The following is an 18,228-nucleotide window of genomic DNA, read 5'->3' as shown; positions in this document are numbered from 1 at the left end:
CAGAGGGTAAGAAAGGGAAGAAGGGAAAGAGAGAAGGGAGGAAGGAAAGGAGGGAGGGAGGAAAAGTTTTCCAATAGACCAGTTCCAGTTTATAGGACAACTTTACCCACAGAGATAGTTGTTTGTCCTTCGTTCTCAAAGAGGATCATGAAATCAGTGAGTTGATGCCATGACATGCAAATGAATTGGTCATCTGCCTCACTTTCCTTTGCAGAATTGTGTTTGTGTGTGTGTGTGTGTGTGTGTGTGTGTGTGTGTGTGTACATACACATTTGGACTAGGTAAAAGAGGAGATTCTTTGCCTCAACAGCTACCTCGCCTTAATCACTGAATGAATGACCTCAGTCAAACTTTGGGGTTTCAGCCCTCTACAGAGATCTGTTGAAGATATTAGCTTAAAAAGACCAAGATCTCCCGTTTCATCCAGAGCCATCTCCAGTCTTCCAGAGCTATATCTAGCCATTGGACCTTGATGGCTCTGGAGAGGAAAGTGAGGCAGGTGATCTTGCATAGCCCTTCCTCACTTAAATCCAATTCACTTGCATGTGACATCACCTCCATGATGTCATGGTCCTCTTAGAGAATGAGGGTCAAACAACAATTATCAATAAGCTCTTAGACAATAAGTATCTGAGCTTTTAAGTATACAAAGATTGAAATGAAACAGTTTGTGCCCTGGAGGAGATTGGGTTCTATTGGGGGGAAGATCCATGGGATCAAATAAATGTGAAGTAAATAAACTACTTTTGGGAAGGTGCTAGAAGCTGAAGGGAAGAGGAAAGGCTAATGATTTAGGTCTGGAGCCAAAATTTAGGGCATATGCTTGTAGGAAATTACATACTACTATGTAAGAGTCCATAACCTTTCTCATGTTATGAATCCCTTGGCAGTCTAGCAAAGCCCATGAACCCTTGGTCAGAATAATGTTCTTCAATGCATAAAATGCATGAGATTACAAAGAAAGCAATCACATCAAAATCTCATGATCAAAATATTCGAAAAATGAGCTATTATACCCTAGATTATATAAGAGTATATATTATACTCTTAATCTAGGTATATACAGATATACAGTAAAAGGCCTATTGTATTAAAAAAAACACAGAATAATGGAGATCTCAGAGGCCATCGAATCCATTTTGCCTCATTTTGCAAATAAGGAACTGAGGTGAACTCACGGCAAGCAGAAATTATATCATTGTTTTTGTATGGTTCATACCTACCACATAGTATGTGTTTGATCAATATCTATTGATGACTGCCCAAGCCTTCACAGATAGTAATGATCAAAGGTAGGATATGAACCCAGGACTTTTGATTCCAGACCCAGTGCTCATTCTACTATACCATGCTAAAACCCCTCACAAGGTCCTTTTCATTTTTCTAGCAGATAATCTTTCTTTCCTTGGTCTTTCCTTCAGTAAGGAGCATAAGGCTGGGGGGGGGGAGGGGGAACGGGATCTGAAAAGAAGTCATGATAAATGGAATCCCACTTACTTCCTAAAGACCACTTTTGAAATGAAGTTGACCACTCAAAAAAGACCAAAATGGAGAAATGACTTCAACAGACACAGGGATCTCGGAATATATTTCTTCATCAAAATCTCCCAGTCCTAGTATGTAGATCTCAATTTTTAGATTCAATGATATAAATGCAGTAGATTTTGGATTAGCCCTGAAAGATATCACAGACCATACCCCCTCATGAATTCAGAAGAACAGGTGGCAGAGAGGGCTTCTGGTAGGGAATACCCATCCTCCTTCTCTCTGCCTCACAAAATTATTTCGTTTTGCTGCTCAAGCACCAAGCCTTTCTTGAACCCCCCCAATTGCTCATGTCCTTCTTCTCAAACTACTCTGTTGTTATTTATATTTGTATTTACTCACTTATTATTTAACATGGATATACTTAAGTTAGGTATTTTTCATCTTCCTTTCGCCACAATGAAATATATGAACTTATCTTGAAGAGGGATTATTTTAATCCTTTGCATTTGTACCCCAAGTGCCTAGAACAGTGCCATTGCACTTAGCAGACATTTAATTATATACTTGCTGGTAAACTGAATGATTGAAGAGTTACCTGGGAAATGTATAGCTCAGATTCTTGATTTTTTAGCATGTTTAGGGAAAGGAGACAGCTTCACCTTCAGCAACCATATGATACAGGGAATCTAGCCAGGAATGTGGGGGCTGTAGTTCATAAAGAGCAGCCCAGCTGGGATCTCCATCCTGACTAATGCTCATGGCTTAGGTTCCCCAGAGTCTAATTATGTCATATCTTGCTGTATCACCAAATCAGTCTGGCAGGAACCTTATGTAGTCACCTAATTCTGCTCTTCTTTCTCTAATGCTAAGACTTTTTTTTTAAGGACAGCAATGAGAATGGGTAAACAAATTGTGATCCATGAATATAACGAGATATCATTTTGCTGTATGAATACAGAAAAGTATGGGAAGACTTATACAAATTGTTACAAAGTAAATAGGAAAGTTACATATGTGTTTATATATACATCATATACATATTTACAATTTTATATATATACACATGTGTATATATGTATCTTTGTGTGTATCTATGTGTATATATACATATATGTACCTACATATATAGATAGATAGATAAATCAATATATATGTAAAATACCTACAAAATATGGATGGAAAGAATAATAATCACAAATCCATAAAAACTGAATGCTGTCAAATCATAACTTGGCTTTAAAGAAGAGTTATGAAAAGGCACTGCCCACTTGCTCCTTTGTGGAATCCAGGAACCCAAGGGGTGGAATATGCTTATAATATCAGATTTTTGTTTCCAATTGGTTTTATTATTTTTTCCTTTAAATATGTTTTTATGAGTGTTGATTTATAAGAAAAGGGGAAGATTACATAGGAAAATTTAGGTGATATAAAGACAAAAGATATAAATAAAAATCAATTTTTAAAGAGGACCCAAAAGAATGGCTAAACAAAATGTGACAAATGAATAAAATGGGACTATCATTGTGTTATAAGGAATTATGAACATCAAGAATTCAGAAAAGCCCGAGAAGACTTAATTAAACCGATATGAGTGAATTAAGCAAAAGAAAGAAAACAGCATACACAACAATGTAATTGGGGGGAAAGAAAAGAAAAACTAAACTAAAAACTGTGTAATTAAAATGACCAAGTTTATTCCTGAAAACCTCATGAGGAAAGGCATCTTTTTCTTTCCTTTCCTTCATATACTATCAAACTGATTTTATGTTAGTTTTCTTAACTGCCTGTTTTTCTCATTATTATTATTATTTTTTTTTACAAGGAATGCTATCTTTAGGTAAAGAAAAATAAGGCAATATAAAAACAAAAGTTTATTAATCAAATTATTTTTTGAATCATTAAAGAAGATTTCATAATTTTTAATAGTAACTTTAGTTACTATTATTTAATGATCCGTTTATCAAGATAATTTTCCTTAGAGGAAATATAATAAAGGCAAAGTGATCTAGACCTTAAAGTCCAAAAGATTATTAATTCTCCTAACAACTTAAATCTTAAGCCAGCTGACATTTATATCTACTAAATCTTAACTATCTTCAAAAAGAATACTCTTTCCCCACATTCTAAATAACTTCTCTTCATATGGTCATGAAAGTCGGTCACTAATCTATACTGGGGTAAGATCTTTGTCTCATTTTTCACATAGAAAACAATTTTTTTTTTGGTTTTAGCTAAAATAAATAAATAGAAGTATTGTAGAAACAATCACCCTGTCTAAGGCAGAGGAGAGGTTTTTAAATGACTAAGAGAAAAAAATAAGAGTTTGCTTAATCTAATCTAAAAGTAAAACCATGTTCTATAATTAATTTTAAACAAATCTTAATTTATGCCATTGCTAATATTGCATTCAGATTTATCAAAAATGATTTCCTTTTTTTCCTTTTCTTTTTTTGCAGACATGGTGAAAATTTTTACATGCATAACCCAAGTAGCAAAGACGTTAAGTATGTTGATGAAAGGGAAAAAAAAAAAACTTATAAGTAAGTTCAAACCAATTTGTAGCAAAAGAATTCAGTAAATCCCAGCTGAGAAAATATGTATCCACACAGGTCTTATAACAAACACAGAAGTTATATAACTTGCCACCAGAGGAAATAAAATATTATAACAAGAAATGAACAACTCATCTCATAACCTCATGAAAAGATGCCACAAAAGAAAACAAAATATATTCTATATCACCACCAACCTATTTTTTTGAGTTATAAATGTCTATACCAAAAGGTGTTTTCTCAAAAGGAGAAAAGTAACCAAATGAATTTTTCAGTTGACTTTGATATTTATGGTTTAGTCAATCATGTAACAAGTCCTTTTCAGTAAAAGCAAATATCAACTTCCAAACATTAAAATTAAAACAAGGAAAAGAAATAATAATAAATCTAATGTTAGAAGAAAAAATATGATGAGGAATTTAAGAGAATTTTGTTTGCTTTAATTAAAACTTTTTTATTCTCTTGGAGTATTTTATGAGTTGATATACCATTTTTCAGAAGATGTTGAGAGAAGGATAATGATTTTAAAAGAAAACATTTTCCTGTGAGTATAGTCTTCTTCCCAGCATGCAGCATTCAGGAGTGAGAAAAACTAAGTGTCAGAGGACAGAGATTTCTTAAGTTCATTAATCAACTCTAGGGGGAAAAATCCCCTCCCCGACTTAAAATCATTTAGTCACATGAACATTTGGCACATTGAGTTTTTTTTTTCCAAGTGTAATCAGCAAGATACACACTCATTAAAGTTCAGCCACAACGAATAGGGAAGTAATTCTTTGGGTACATTTTGCATTTGAGTATGTTTTAACGTCACAATTTAATAACTGATTTTATAATTTTTTATAATTTTATAAATTTTTGTAATTTTTTATAATTTTATAATTGTACAGCTATCATAGCTTTGAGGTCAAAATTAGGTATAATAGATAGAAATGACAAAAAAGTAAATTTAAGCTTGATTTAAATCAATGCCTTGAGTGGTACGTGGTTCCCTAAGATCAGAAGTTTTTAAGTAAAGGCTAGATGGACACTTAAGTATGTTAGATATATTATAATATAACTGGACTGGATGACCATTATGTTTCCTTTTCAACTCTAAAGTTTGGGATTGTATTTTCATTCTTCTGATTATAGATGAAATCATTAAATGTTTCTATCAATCCAACATTAATACAGTCCTTAAGTGTGGAAAGATAGCTCCTCAAATACTAGAATGAAAACGAAAACAAAAACAAAAATATCCCACAAAGTCAGTTAGATGTACTCTAGATTTTAAGTTGTTTGTATCTCGGGATCCTGGATTAGTCCTAACCTTCTCAGATTTATTCTAGGGGTAGGATTATACAGAGATTCTTCCAGATAAAATATCTGACATTTTTACTTAGATTAGTCTCTGGGCAATAGTTAATTATAGCATTTCCCTTAGGGCTCAGTTTCAATATAAAATACAAAAGAAGTTTTATTCCATGAGTTCAGACTACCTCTTCAACCGTAGTTCTCTAGAATTATTCTCCTAGCACTATCTCCAGGTAGAAGGATTGGCCCTACACTTGACCTCCACTCTTGCATTAATATTTACTATTAGTGGTGATGTAATTCCATGGGGATGTGATGAGAGCACTTAAAGGTGTACCATATTAGTAAGTGATATCATTACTAGATCCTTATATTAATGGCTTGCCAGACTTTTCATGATTTTCCTTCCAATTCCAACTTTGCAATTCTTATTTCAGTCAAGGATTAGTAACCATCAGTCTTATTCCTATGAGCCTACACAGAATTGTTTGTGAATTTAGGGGAAGTCTTTCCAGTCTTCTACTGGATTCATGCCTGCTCTCTTAAGAAGTTCCATGGGAAACACACAAAGCTTTGTATGTAACAAAAAGTCATTTCTTCATCTTCTAACACAATAATTTTTTTTTTCTCCCTATTCTCCTCCAGAAGCAAAAAGTTTCTTACATATCTCAACTTGTGAGGGCCAGTTAACATGGCAGGTACTATCTTACATCTATTTAGGACTAAAATCTCAATATCCTGGCAGATATATCTGGCAGAAATAACTCAGCTGGAAAACTTTTGGGATTGGTGGTGATGTGTTTACTTTTTGAGTAATAAATTATTAAGTTGAAGCAAAACATCTTTAGCCATAGGATTTGTCCATTGGCACCAAAGTATTTTTGGCAAGGATACTCAAAATAAACAAAGCTTTAAATCCAAAAAAACTTCAAACAAACACACAAAGTACTTAGCAGAGCTGCATGAAGAATAACCTTTTGTTTACAGCTATTGGGGATGAGTTTGTGCACTGATAAAACACAAATAACTCTGGAGCTGGATTAGTTGACTATTGTTCATATTAATGCCTGCTAGGAGTGAAGCAATAGGGGTGGAGAAAAGGAGGCGAGAGGCAAGGGGAATAGAGTGAAGTATCTTAGAAAAACATTCCCAGTTTTAAAAAAAATCTCAATAGACAAGATCATAACAATATTTCATATAGGCTTTACCAAGGACCTTTGACAAGCATGCTATATGACATAGCATCCATGGAACATCTACCAAAAAAAAAAAAAATCAAAACCCTCATTTTCTTGGGAATAAAAAAAAAATTTCCCAAAGGGTTTTCCAGATTTCACCAATTAAACATTCTTGGTTCCACGTGATAGTTTATGTAATGAGGAACCCATTTCTTGCCCTCCAGTACCATATCCTGTTTCTTATTCAACTATATCAGTTCCTTCATTAGGGATTTTTGATTCTCAGCATGTTAGGGGCTCAGCTGTTGCTGTGAACACACACAGGAAAAGCAAACTAAAGATAGAAATCTGTGACCATGATTCCGAAAAGAATAATAACAACAATAATAGAAAAACCCACCACAGATTTCTGCAGTGGGATAATTGATCATTTTGAAAGCCCTGTATACCTTTAAAGCAGACCTTTTAAGGAAAGCCAACTTTAATCCCTTATGCTTTAAAGTACAGACTCAGAAACTTTCCATATATATATATATATATATATATATATATATTATATATATATATATATATATTATATATATATATATATTAAGTATTAATTAAGCCAGGAGACACTGAACAAATGTATGATGTGAACAAAAACTGAAATGAACTTTTACATGAAATGAATTAACTACTATGGAAAAAAGAGCCAATTTGGCATCATAGCAAAAGGATCAGTATTGGATTCAAATTCTATCTCAGATATATATATATATATATATAATTAACCCTTAAGCAAGCAATTTATCTTTCAGTGACTTGGCAATCCTGTAACTATAAATTACAGAAGAGCTGCCAATGTGCATTGGCAGAGGGAGTTTTTATACAGGGAATTCTCTACACTGAAGAAATACAGACAGAACTCCACATTATTCCAACAACACAGAAAATTCACTGAGTTATCTATTCATCATTCTCTAAATCATCACACAATTTTTGATTGCAAAGTAGCATGGGAGATAAATACAATAGACTTCTTTCAAAGATGTGAATTCAAGTTATAATTCTATTACTTCTAACTGTGTGATAATTGAACTTCATTAGTACTTGGCTTCCTCAGCTATAAAACGAAGGATTAGGACTTGCTGAGACCTCTGAAGTCTTTCCCAAATCTTAATTTATGATTCTATGTTTATTTCACTTTATATTTTAGAATATAATTATTAATGCAAAGTAGAATATAAGTATAAATAAAAGATACGAAAAATTTCAGAAAATTGAGAGTCCAATTCTACTCATCTATGCATCAGGATGGATTTCGTGGTACAGATGACAATTGAGCCTTAAAGGCCTTAAAAAACAGGGAGGATTCTAACAGGCTATGAGGTACATAACAGATTTAAGGAAGGCAAAGGCATGAGGCAGGAAAATGCAGAATATGCATAGAGAATTTCAAGAAGACTAAGTTTAGTGAAGAGCAATAATAAGAAAAGAATTCAAATGAGGTAGCTATGGCCAGATTGTGCAAGGCCTTGAACCCGAGGCTGAAATTAGATTTTATTCAGTAGGAAATGGGGAATAATTGAAGGATTTTGAGCAGAAGACAGGAAATCATATTACTAGATCTGTGTGTGGGGAATTAACTAAGGAGAGATTGAATGGAAAGAGACCATGTAGGGTAACGATGTTTCAATAATTAATAAACACTTGTGGACCCTCTGATAAGACAGACCACCAATGAAAAAAATAATATAAGCAACTTTATTACTAACTTAAATAGTAAAGTACCAAACAAATTATGTGGTTAAAAACAAAAACAATAACAATATGTAGACACAAACATAGCTAGGACTGGAGACCCTAGCTATAACCCTGTTTCTAGGATGTGACTATAGCTGGTTCCTAAACTTGAGACTCAGGAAAGCCATTGTTTGTTTGAGGGGATAATATTGACTGAGTGACAAAAACTTGTCAGATGGCCAACTTGGAAGGAGACACACAACCTCCAGCCAGGCAGAGGGTAAACCTTGTTGTGAGTACAGTAGGAAAGATACTTGCTTATCTTAACTTTTAAGACTCAAATTAGTAGTTTTTCCATAGTTTATTCTGAGGTAGTTGTGTATGTTCCCATGATCTTCCCTATAAAATAATGAAACAATCCCAGAGTAATGAGGTATATAGTAGACTAATGATTCAAAGATCACATCCAATAAAAGCTAAATGTTTAACTTCCACTAGAGATGACTATAACAGTAGTTCTTTAATAGAACAGACAGTTCTCAGTCCCAGGAGAACCAATCTTTCTGGTCCTCACAATAAAAACACCTCTGCTTTCTACTTATAAAGGTGCTCATTACCACACAATTGTTCATTTCTTCTCCCCTTCTAAAGGCCACCTTTAGATTTAGCTGAGAAAGGTATTGTAATCTGGTCTTGCTGGTTTCAATGGAGTGACTCAGAGATGCCTCCTTCAGTCCTTTGGCTGGTCTTTGAAGTCTGATTGCTAATGCTGCTTTTACACATAGCACTGGACTAAAAAACTCAACAAAGTTTTTCTACATTTGTACAGGGACTTGAGAGAGTTAGAACCAGCAAGGCACTGCTAGTTTTATTGATTAAATCGTTTCCCCTACTTTCTTCACAGAAATCTAGACTCAGTCTAGCAGAGGTATCAAGCACAGACAATGACTGAGATGGTGTTAGTTACAATGGCATCTAATTTTCCATAATGATTAGTCTATTTAGTACTTTAGTGTCTGGAATACAGTTTAAGTAAGACTTCACTCTTAAATTTTGTTCTAGGAAATTAGAAATGCGGGAGGCTTTGCAAACACAAGGGAATAAAAATTTTGCAACATAGCTTGTTCCTAGAGTTAAAACACTAATGAACACAACAGCAACAAAGATCCCATCATTCTTGAAATGCTTATACGTCAGTTAACAACTTTATAAATATTTACCTAGATCTTTAATAAGAGAGAGGGCTTCCCATGATATAAATGCTCCACTGCCATCATCAAGGGCACCCTGTCCAACATCCCAGCTGTCCAGATGTCCACTGACTAGGACAACCTAAAAAATACAAATACATTGATTTACTAAATGTGAAAAGGAAAAAAAAGTCAAAATGGCACTTACTACCTGGACTGTAATTATTCTCTTTACAAAATATCACAAGAAAAAAACTTATAAATACATTAGATGTAAGAAAATTATAAAGCCAATCCTCCACTCTTGTGGTGCCTCTCCTCCAAACTGTTCTCCATAGTATAATGGATACTCTTGTGAGTAAAGATTTTAAAGTTTATATATTCATATTCCCAGAGTTTGTTCTAGTGTTTGCAATTTATAGTAAGTCTTCAATTCTTATTGATCTAATAGTATGTATGGTACTTTCTTGAATTCTATGATCAGTAAAAGGAACACTCTATTTAAAATTAAGGCTCTCAATTCTAATTCTAGATATCCCACTAGTTTTCTGTGTAACCAGGGGAAAGTTGCCCAAACCTCTACGGATATTATCATTAATTGAAGAATGGTAATTATTTTTGTAATGTATGATTTTTATAGAACACTGTTGTGCTATAAGGAATAATGAGTTCAATAATTTTAGAAAAACATAGAAAGACTTGCTCAAAAAGATGAAGGGCAAAATGAATAGAACCAAGAAAATACTGTATACAGTAATAGCATTATTGCTTTTAAAACAACTTTGCATAAGTAAGCTATTTTGACTATTATAAATATTCAAATTAACTATAAAGGATATATGAATGACAATGCTATCTACATCCAGAGAAAGGAGTGATAAATAGAAGTATATACTATATATTTGTGTCTAATGGTAGCTATTTCTAGGATAGAAAGAGAGAAGAAAAACATTTACATGATAATTTTGTTGTATATTTCATATGCAATTATTTTTTTCTATTGCACTATGTTATTGAAATGGTTGTTTTATTCTATAAATTAAAAATAAAATTTAAAGAAAAATAAAAAAGGATTTGAGACTTGGACTAGTTTCCAAAATTTCTTCTTAGCTCTAAATCTATGCCTTATGATTCAAAAGAATTCGGAACAGGAAGGACTCTTAAAATGTAAATACATTAATTTAAATGCTTAAATTTACTATTGTTAAATAAGTCAGGAGATAATAGCATCCTCTAAGAGGTAGAATCCCTGCAGTTTTCTGATAATCATGCTTTGTGATTTAAAAAATTAGTAATTTTCTCTTAGAAAATAGATAAGTTTCCACCTGAATGATTTTTCTATGTGTGGATAAATTTTTAAAAACTGCCAAGTGGAGTTGGACTAATTATCTGAATAATTAAGGCTAAAAGAAATCTTTCTGCTTTTAGAGGGAACTGAGTTTCCTTTCCTCTTTGCCTCTATCTGAATAGATAAAACCAAAGTCCCTTTGATTATAGTCACATGTGACTCTTACACTGTTTCCCTAAATAGCTATGGAGCTGACCCAAAAGGAATGATTTCTTTGGGCCCCAAGGAAAGAATGAATACATATTGCAACAATAGGAAAATCTGATTTTAAAAATGGCATAATCCCATTTGGGATGATATTCTAATCAGTTGGCATTCTTATCTTTCTTGAAATCCCTGAACTGACACAATTAAAAGGAACACTGGATTAGCAAAGAGTTTAACATTTTTTGAATGAACTTTTACTTAGATCAGTTTTGTTTTTTTAAAGAATAAAAGAAAAGTTAATTTTGCTTTTCCCCCCTTGCAGTGATTCATAAGCACAAACTGTAATGGATTGGGGAATGGCACTTCTTTTTTTTTAATATTCTTATTTTCCCCAATTACATGTAAAACAATATTTTTGTGGGGTGATATATATACACTCATTTTTATATATTTCCATTTGAATCATGTTAGGAGAGAAAAATTAGAATAAAAATAGAAAACCACAAGAGAAAAAAAAAGAAGAAAAAAAAGTGAACATAGCATGTATTTGATAAGGTTTAAATTTAGGGAACCAAAATGAGATTAAGGTTTCTGGTGGTCAGGGAGTTAAATGATAAGGTCTAGTGGCAGGTTCGGGGTTTAGGGAACCAAATGAAGAGTTTTGGCTCCCCTGCAACCCTTTGAGATTCAGCGCAAGGATAGGGAATTTTGGGGACTCCCTTCTGTCAATGCAAATTTCTCTGTAAAGGAATTTATAGACCTGAAAACCTAGATTGATAAAAGAGGTTTATTATGGGGATTGGAAGGAAGTTTAGAAATCCTGACAGAGAGGCATAAAGTTTGGTTAGGAAAATAGTTGAGGATAAAGAGAACATGGCACTGGAAAAGAATATTCTAGTAGACAGAGACTCCTTGGCATCCCAAGCATAGCATAACTGGCACACTTGGAACCTCTGCAAAGAGAAGATTTTCGTTTGACTCTTTTATATTGAGTGTCCTAGATGGGGCTGGGAGAACCCAAGTTAGCTCAGACTCAGTGGGGGCTGGGACAAGCCCAGATCTCCTATTAGAATTCAAAGGGATGCTTTTTGACCAGGATTTGTAATTGAATCAAAGGCTCTGGCATCCTGGAAAGACAACTGGTCTGGGGAACATATGCCTAAGATATCAGGAGGGGCTGGGACTCTGAAAGGAATCAAAGATCAATAGAAAATACAATTTCTTAAAGGGATCACAACCTGCTTCATATTGATTTACATTCAGTTTCCATATTCTCTCTGGATGCACTTTCCATCCAAAGTTTAATGGAATTTCCTTCAATCACTGATCAATGATGATATTGCTGTTGTCATGTACAATGTTTTCCTTGTTCTGCTTATTTTGTTTAGCATCAGTTTATGTAAATCTTTCCAGGCCTTTCTAAAGTCAGCCTGTTCATCATTTTTTATAGAACAATAATATTTCATTCCCCAATTGATGGGTATCTACCTATTTTCTAGTTCTTTGTCACCACAAAAAGGGCTGTTACAAATATTTTTGCACATTACCAACATTTTTGCACATATGGGTCCTTTCCCTTCTTTTATTATTTCTTTGGGATGCAGACCCAGTACTGGCACTGCTGGATCAAAGGGTATACACAGTTTTGAAATGGCACTTCCTGATAATGTTTTCCCAAATGTCTCCCACCCCCCAAAAAATTTGAATCCTATTCAGGATTAAATATAAAATCAGAAGTGAAAATATAGTCAAAAAATAGACAAAGATTCTGAAAACCATGGGGCATTCTGTATAGTATGGTCTTTGGTGACTTTGTAGCACCTTTATCCTTCATCTGAGCAATGGAATAATGACTAAAAATATTAAAGAGATCAAGAAATGGAGGAGGGAAAGAGCACCTAGTAAGACCTGAGTTTGAATCCCAGAATTGACACTCATTATCTATATATCTATGTCCAAATCCCTGAACATTTCAGTGCTTCAGTTTTTTTTTTCCATCTGTAAAGTCAGCATAATATTAATTACAATTATTTTCAAATAAATCAGTTAGTTCTATGGAAACACTTATTGACAATTAGAACTATCATTAAGTGGAATGAGTCTATCCAATTTGATTATAAGTTCCTTGAGGGCAGGGGCCATCTTTTACCTCTTTTTGCATCTCCAGAAATTAGAACAGTGCTTGTCAGATGCTTAATAAATATTTCTAGAATGAATGAAGAATGAAATGCCTAAGGAAATTTCCCCTCACTGAGGTTTTCAGGCAAAGAACGGATGGCCATTTGGGGGAGATGAGGTAAAGGGACTTAAAGGGGCATCTTGGTAAAGTATGGATAAGACAAGATGGCCTCAGAGGTCCCTTTCAAGTCTGAGGTTTTGTAATGCTGTGTCTGTGAAGTAATATGTGAATCTTTGAGGTCTACATTTAGGGGGAAAGAGGCATTATGTGACAGCCATTATTATGTTTGTTAATATTTTACTCTAAACTTAATATTAGACAAATGCAAACAATAACACTTGCATTGCAACTGCTTGAATATAGATAAATGAATTCTGAAACGAGTAAAGATGAGGGCATTTGCAAAGAACTTCAACCTAGAAATGAGGTCAGACTCAGAGGACATGATTAGAATTCAAAATAAATTATCTAAGTGGTCAGATGCATGCACAACAGGCAACTGCTGGAGAATTTTTATGTTTTAAGAACAAAATAAGCAGACATGTGGCAACATGCGAAAATATAGAAAAGGGTTTAAATAAGATCCAGCCAGAAGGAAAGTCATCATAATATTGGGACATATAGATCTAAATTAATTATAAGATAAAAAATAAAATAAATTAACTATAAGATATTCTTATAACATCAAAACCTCAACAGACTCTTTTTGGGATAAAAAAGGCAAATATTACTGCAATGAATTTCAAGAAATTGTTAATATCATTTTGTTGTATGGAAATTTTAGTTGAAACACTTCTGAAAAAAAGTGGGCCAAGTGGTGGAGCTAAGATTGTGGAGTAAAGGCAAGTTCTCACCTGAGTTTTCTTCAGCCCCTCTGAATGCCTTTAAATAATTCCTCTAAACAAATTCTGGAGCAGCAGAACCCACAAAAAAAGGCAGCGTGAAACAATTTTCCATGGGAGGTTAGGTGGGAGAAGTCTGTCACACCAGGGTGACAGCGAAACACAGTTCAGCACAAGACACACCATGGGCTTCAGAAAACCAGAAACAGACTTTGGAATGGCTGATTCAGCAACATCAGCAGAAATTTCCAGAGCTCTCAGACCACAGATAAATGTTCTGAACACTGTTCAGAATATTACAGAGATCCCTTTGCTAGCATTGAGGCAGGATTCTGTTGCTCTGCCCATATGAAATCAAGGTGGCTCCTGAGCAGCTAGTACACCAGAACTTGCAACTACAATAAAGCGGGGATCTTCCTCCCAGTTCCAGTACAGAAAGGAGCTTATGGTCACTCAAACCAGAGCACAGGCCAGGAGAGAAGTTAGTGGCAGAGAGTTGAGGTGTGAGAATCCCCTTCTGCTCAGTGCAGGTTCAACGTGAAAGAATTCACCAAGCTGAAGTATTAGACTGGCAAAAAGAAAGTTTATTGGCACTGCAGAAGTCAGCTTTGCTAGGACACTGACTTCCTCAATGGCAAGGTCCTGGAAGAGTGATAAAGGTCCTAGAAGAGAAATCCTGGCAGAGAGATAAACAGAGGTGTTAACACTGAGAAGAGAATGTCTTCACAAAGGATAGGGGTCCTGGTAGGCAGCTGTGCCACTTCGTACCTCTGCAAATTACGAGTTTAAAATTGCCTTTTTTTATAAAAGATCATTTTAATGAGATTAATGCTCCCAGGCCTAGATTTCCAGTAGAATGAGACCACTTAAGTTCAACTTAAGTAAGAGTGGTCCCAGACTAATTTTCGACTCAATTGAGGGTGCAGCTAATCACAACAAGATAACAGAATGAAACTACTTTATCTTAATTTCCTGAGATGGGCTTCTCCCAGAGGAGAGTTTCTCAAGAGTTCAAGGAGAGTTCCCCACCCCACCCCCCTGCCAAAGTCAGAGGACAGTTTCAGAGTTCCCACATCAATATCATCTTAAAGAACTGAAAACTTAGAATCCCTAGAAATATCTCTGAAAACAGCTGCACAAAACTCCTGAATGTTTGGACTGAATTCACTTTCCACCCTGGAAGCAGGGTTTACTTAAAAAAAAAAAAGCATTAATAGTCAAGGTACAGACTAAGAAAATGAGAAAACAACAGAAAAAGATTCTGACCACAGAAAGTTACACTGTGACATGGGAGACTGAAACACATACTTACAAGATATCAAAGTCAAAACTCCTATATCCAAAGCCTCCAAGCAAAAAGAAATTGATCTCAAGCCATAGAAGAGCTCAGAAAGGATTCTGAAAATCAAGTAAGAGAAATAGAGGAAAATTTGAAAAGAGAAATGAGAGTGATACAAGGAAATCATGAAAAACAAGTCAAAAGCTTAGTAAAGGAGACACAAAAAAACCTGAAGAAAATAAAACCTTAAAATATAGATGAGGCCAAATAGTAAAAGAAACACAAAAAAGCAATAAAAAAGTCTTAATAAGCAGAATTGGCCAAATGGAAAAAGAGACTCAAAAATTCACTGAAGGAAAAAAAAAAGTTCCTTGAAGAGAATCAGAAAAATTGAGAGGGGAGGAGGATCTACTAAAGAAAACAACTCCTTTAAAAATAGAATTGGAGATGGGAAAAGAGTATCAACGCTCTTTGAAGAAAATAATTCTTTAAAAACAAGATTTGAGCAAATGTAAATTAATGGTTTTATGAAGAATCAACAAACAATACCAAAAGAATGAAAAAAATAGATAATATGAAGTATTTCATTGGAAATACAAATGATCTGGAAAATAGATCCAGGAGAGATAATTTAAAAATCACTGCAATAAAAAGCTTAGACCTCATCTTTCAAGAAATTGTCAAGGAAAACTGTTTTGATATTCTATAATGAGAGGGTAAAATAGAAATTGAAAGAATCCACCAGTCACCTCCTGAAAGAGATCCAAAAATTAAAACTCCCAGAAATACTATAGCCAAATTCCAAAGCTTCAATGTCAAGGAGAAAATATTGCAGGCAGCCAGGAAGAAACCATTCAAGTATCTTGGAGCCACAGTCAGAAAAACATAGGACTTAGCAATTTTCATAGTAAAGGATCTGAGGGTCTGGGATAGGATATTCTGGAGACCAAAGGAGTTAGAATTTCAACCAAGAATCTTCTACATAGCATAGCAAAATTGAGCATTATCTTTCAGAAGAAAAAAAAATACACATTCAATGAAATAAAGGATTTTCAAACATTCTTGATGAATAAAAATACTAGAGCTGAATAGGAAATTTAACTCTCAAATATAGGACTCTAGAAAAGTTTTAAAAAAATAAACAGGAAAGGGAAATGATGAGGAACTTAATGAGGTTGAACTGTTTGTATTGCTAGATGGGTAGATGAGACTTGTAACATATGAAGATTCTTATTACTAGGGCAGTTATAAGTGATAGATAGATAGAAAAAGGGCATAAGTGTTAGTTGAATGTGAAGAATTGATATCTAAAAATAAAATTTATGAGAGAGGAATGTACTGAGGGAAAGAGAGAGATAGAATGGAATAAATTATCATGTATAAAAAAGCAATAAAAAGCTTTTAGATTTGAGGGGAAGAAGGGTGAAATGAGCAACAGTAAGTGAACCTTATTCTCATTAGAATTGACTCAAAGAGGTAATATCATCCATATACAACTGTGTACAAAAATCTACCTGTCCTTACAGAATAACAAGAGAAGGGGATACGATTATTGGTGGTAAGAATGATAGAAGGGAGAGTAGATTGAAGGAGGGGACAGTCAGAAGTGAAACACTTTTGAGGAAGGAGAGGGTGAAAGGAAAAAAAGATTGAACAGCAAGAGTAATTTTGAAAAAAATGAAGCCAGTTTCTTTGATAAAGGCCTCACCTTTATCTCAAACATATACAGAATTGAGTTAAATTTATAAAGAGACCTTCCCCAATCTATAAATGATCAAAAGATATGAACAATTTTGAGATGAAATAATCAGTTATCTGTAGCTATATAAATAAGGCTCTAATTGACTATTGATTAAAGCAATGCAAATTAAAACAATTCTGAAGTACTACTACATACTAATTAGATTGGCTAATAGAACAGAACAGGAAAATAACAAATAATGGAGTTATGGGGAAAATAAGATATCAATGCACTGTTGGTGTAGTTGTGAAGTGACTCAACCATTCTGTAGAACAATTTGGAGCTATAAATATAAAACCATGCATGCCTTTAACCCAGCAATACCATTTTTAGGTCTGTACACCAAAAGAGATAAAAAACAAAAAAGAGCTATGTACAAAATAATACTTATAGTATCTCTTTTGGAGAGGCAAAGAATTGGAAATTGAGGGGATGCCTATAAATTGGGGATTGGCTGAATAAATCATGGTATGTGATTATGATGAAATACTATTGTGCTAAAAGGAATGATAAGCAGGATTCTCTCAGAAGAATCTGGAATGACTTAACATGAGCTAATGCAAAATGAAATGTATTGTGTATAAAATAGCAGCAATATTATAAGATGCTCAACTGTGAATGCTATCACTGTTCTCAGAAATACAGCAATGCAAGACTACTCTGAAAGACTAATGATGAAAAATACTATCTATATTGAGAAAGAATCGATGGTGTTGAATACAGTTTGAAGCTTAGTTTTTGTGGGAGGGGGGTGTTTCTTTTTTTTTCCCCTTATTTTCCTTACTTTTCTTAAGAGTTGAAGTTGTTTTCGTTTGTTTTTCTTGATTTCTTTTTTTCGGGGGGGGGAAGGGAGGTTTTGTTCTATTTTTTTTCTTTCACAACAGAACTATTATGGAATGACTATTTTGTATCACCTACATGAAATTGTTGGCATTCACAATGAGGTGGGACTGGGGAGGAAGAAGGAGGAAGAATGTGGAACTCAAAAGTTTCAAAAACCAATGTTAAAAATTGTTTTTACATATACCTGGGAAAAATAAAATACTAAAAAAAAAAGTGAACCATTTGCTAGTGTATGTCAACTTTTTCACCATACAGAGGTTTTTGTCCTAAGGAGATATGACCAGGATATTCACTTTCCTACAATTTTAGAAATGTATGGAACTACTGGAAGGTACATTCAGAGGCCTAAATAACAGATCAATTATCTAATATTTTCTGTTCAAAGTTTTAGTTTTCAATGATATAACTGAAAGGCAATGA

The 18,228-nt window shown here is 34.0% G+C and overlaps 1 protein-coding gene across 2 annotated transcripts in view; it reads right to left on the bottom strand.

Annotated features, from left to right (window-relative positions):
• CPQ (carboxypeptidase Q) overlaps positions 1–18,228 on the bottom strand; it is a 679,622-nt gene that overhangs the window by 208,827 nt on the left and 452,567 nt on the right. For both annotated transcript variants that reach the window (XM_051970892.1, XM_051970891.1), the window contains exon 5: positions 9,460–9,571. In XM_051970892.1, the coding sequence (XP_051826852.1) occupies positions 9,460–9,571 (112 nt within the window). The remainder of the gene's footprint in view (positions 1–9,459; positions 9,572–18,228) is intronic.

This window comes from Antechinus flavipes, chromosome 1, assembly GCF_016432865.1.
Source record: "Antechinus flavipes isolate AdamAnt ecotype Samford, QLD, Australia chromosome 1, AdamAnt_v2, whole genome shotgun sequence".
NCBI lineage: Eukaryota > Metazoa > Chordata > Mammalia > Dasyuromorphia > Dasyuridae > Antechinus > Antechinus flavipes.
This window is presented reverse-complemented; position numbering and strand designations above follow the sequence as displayed.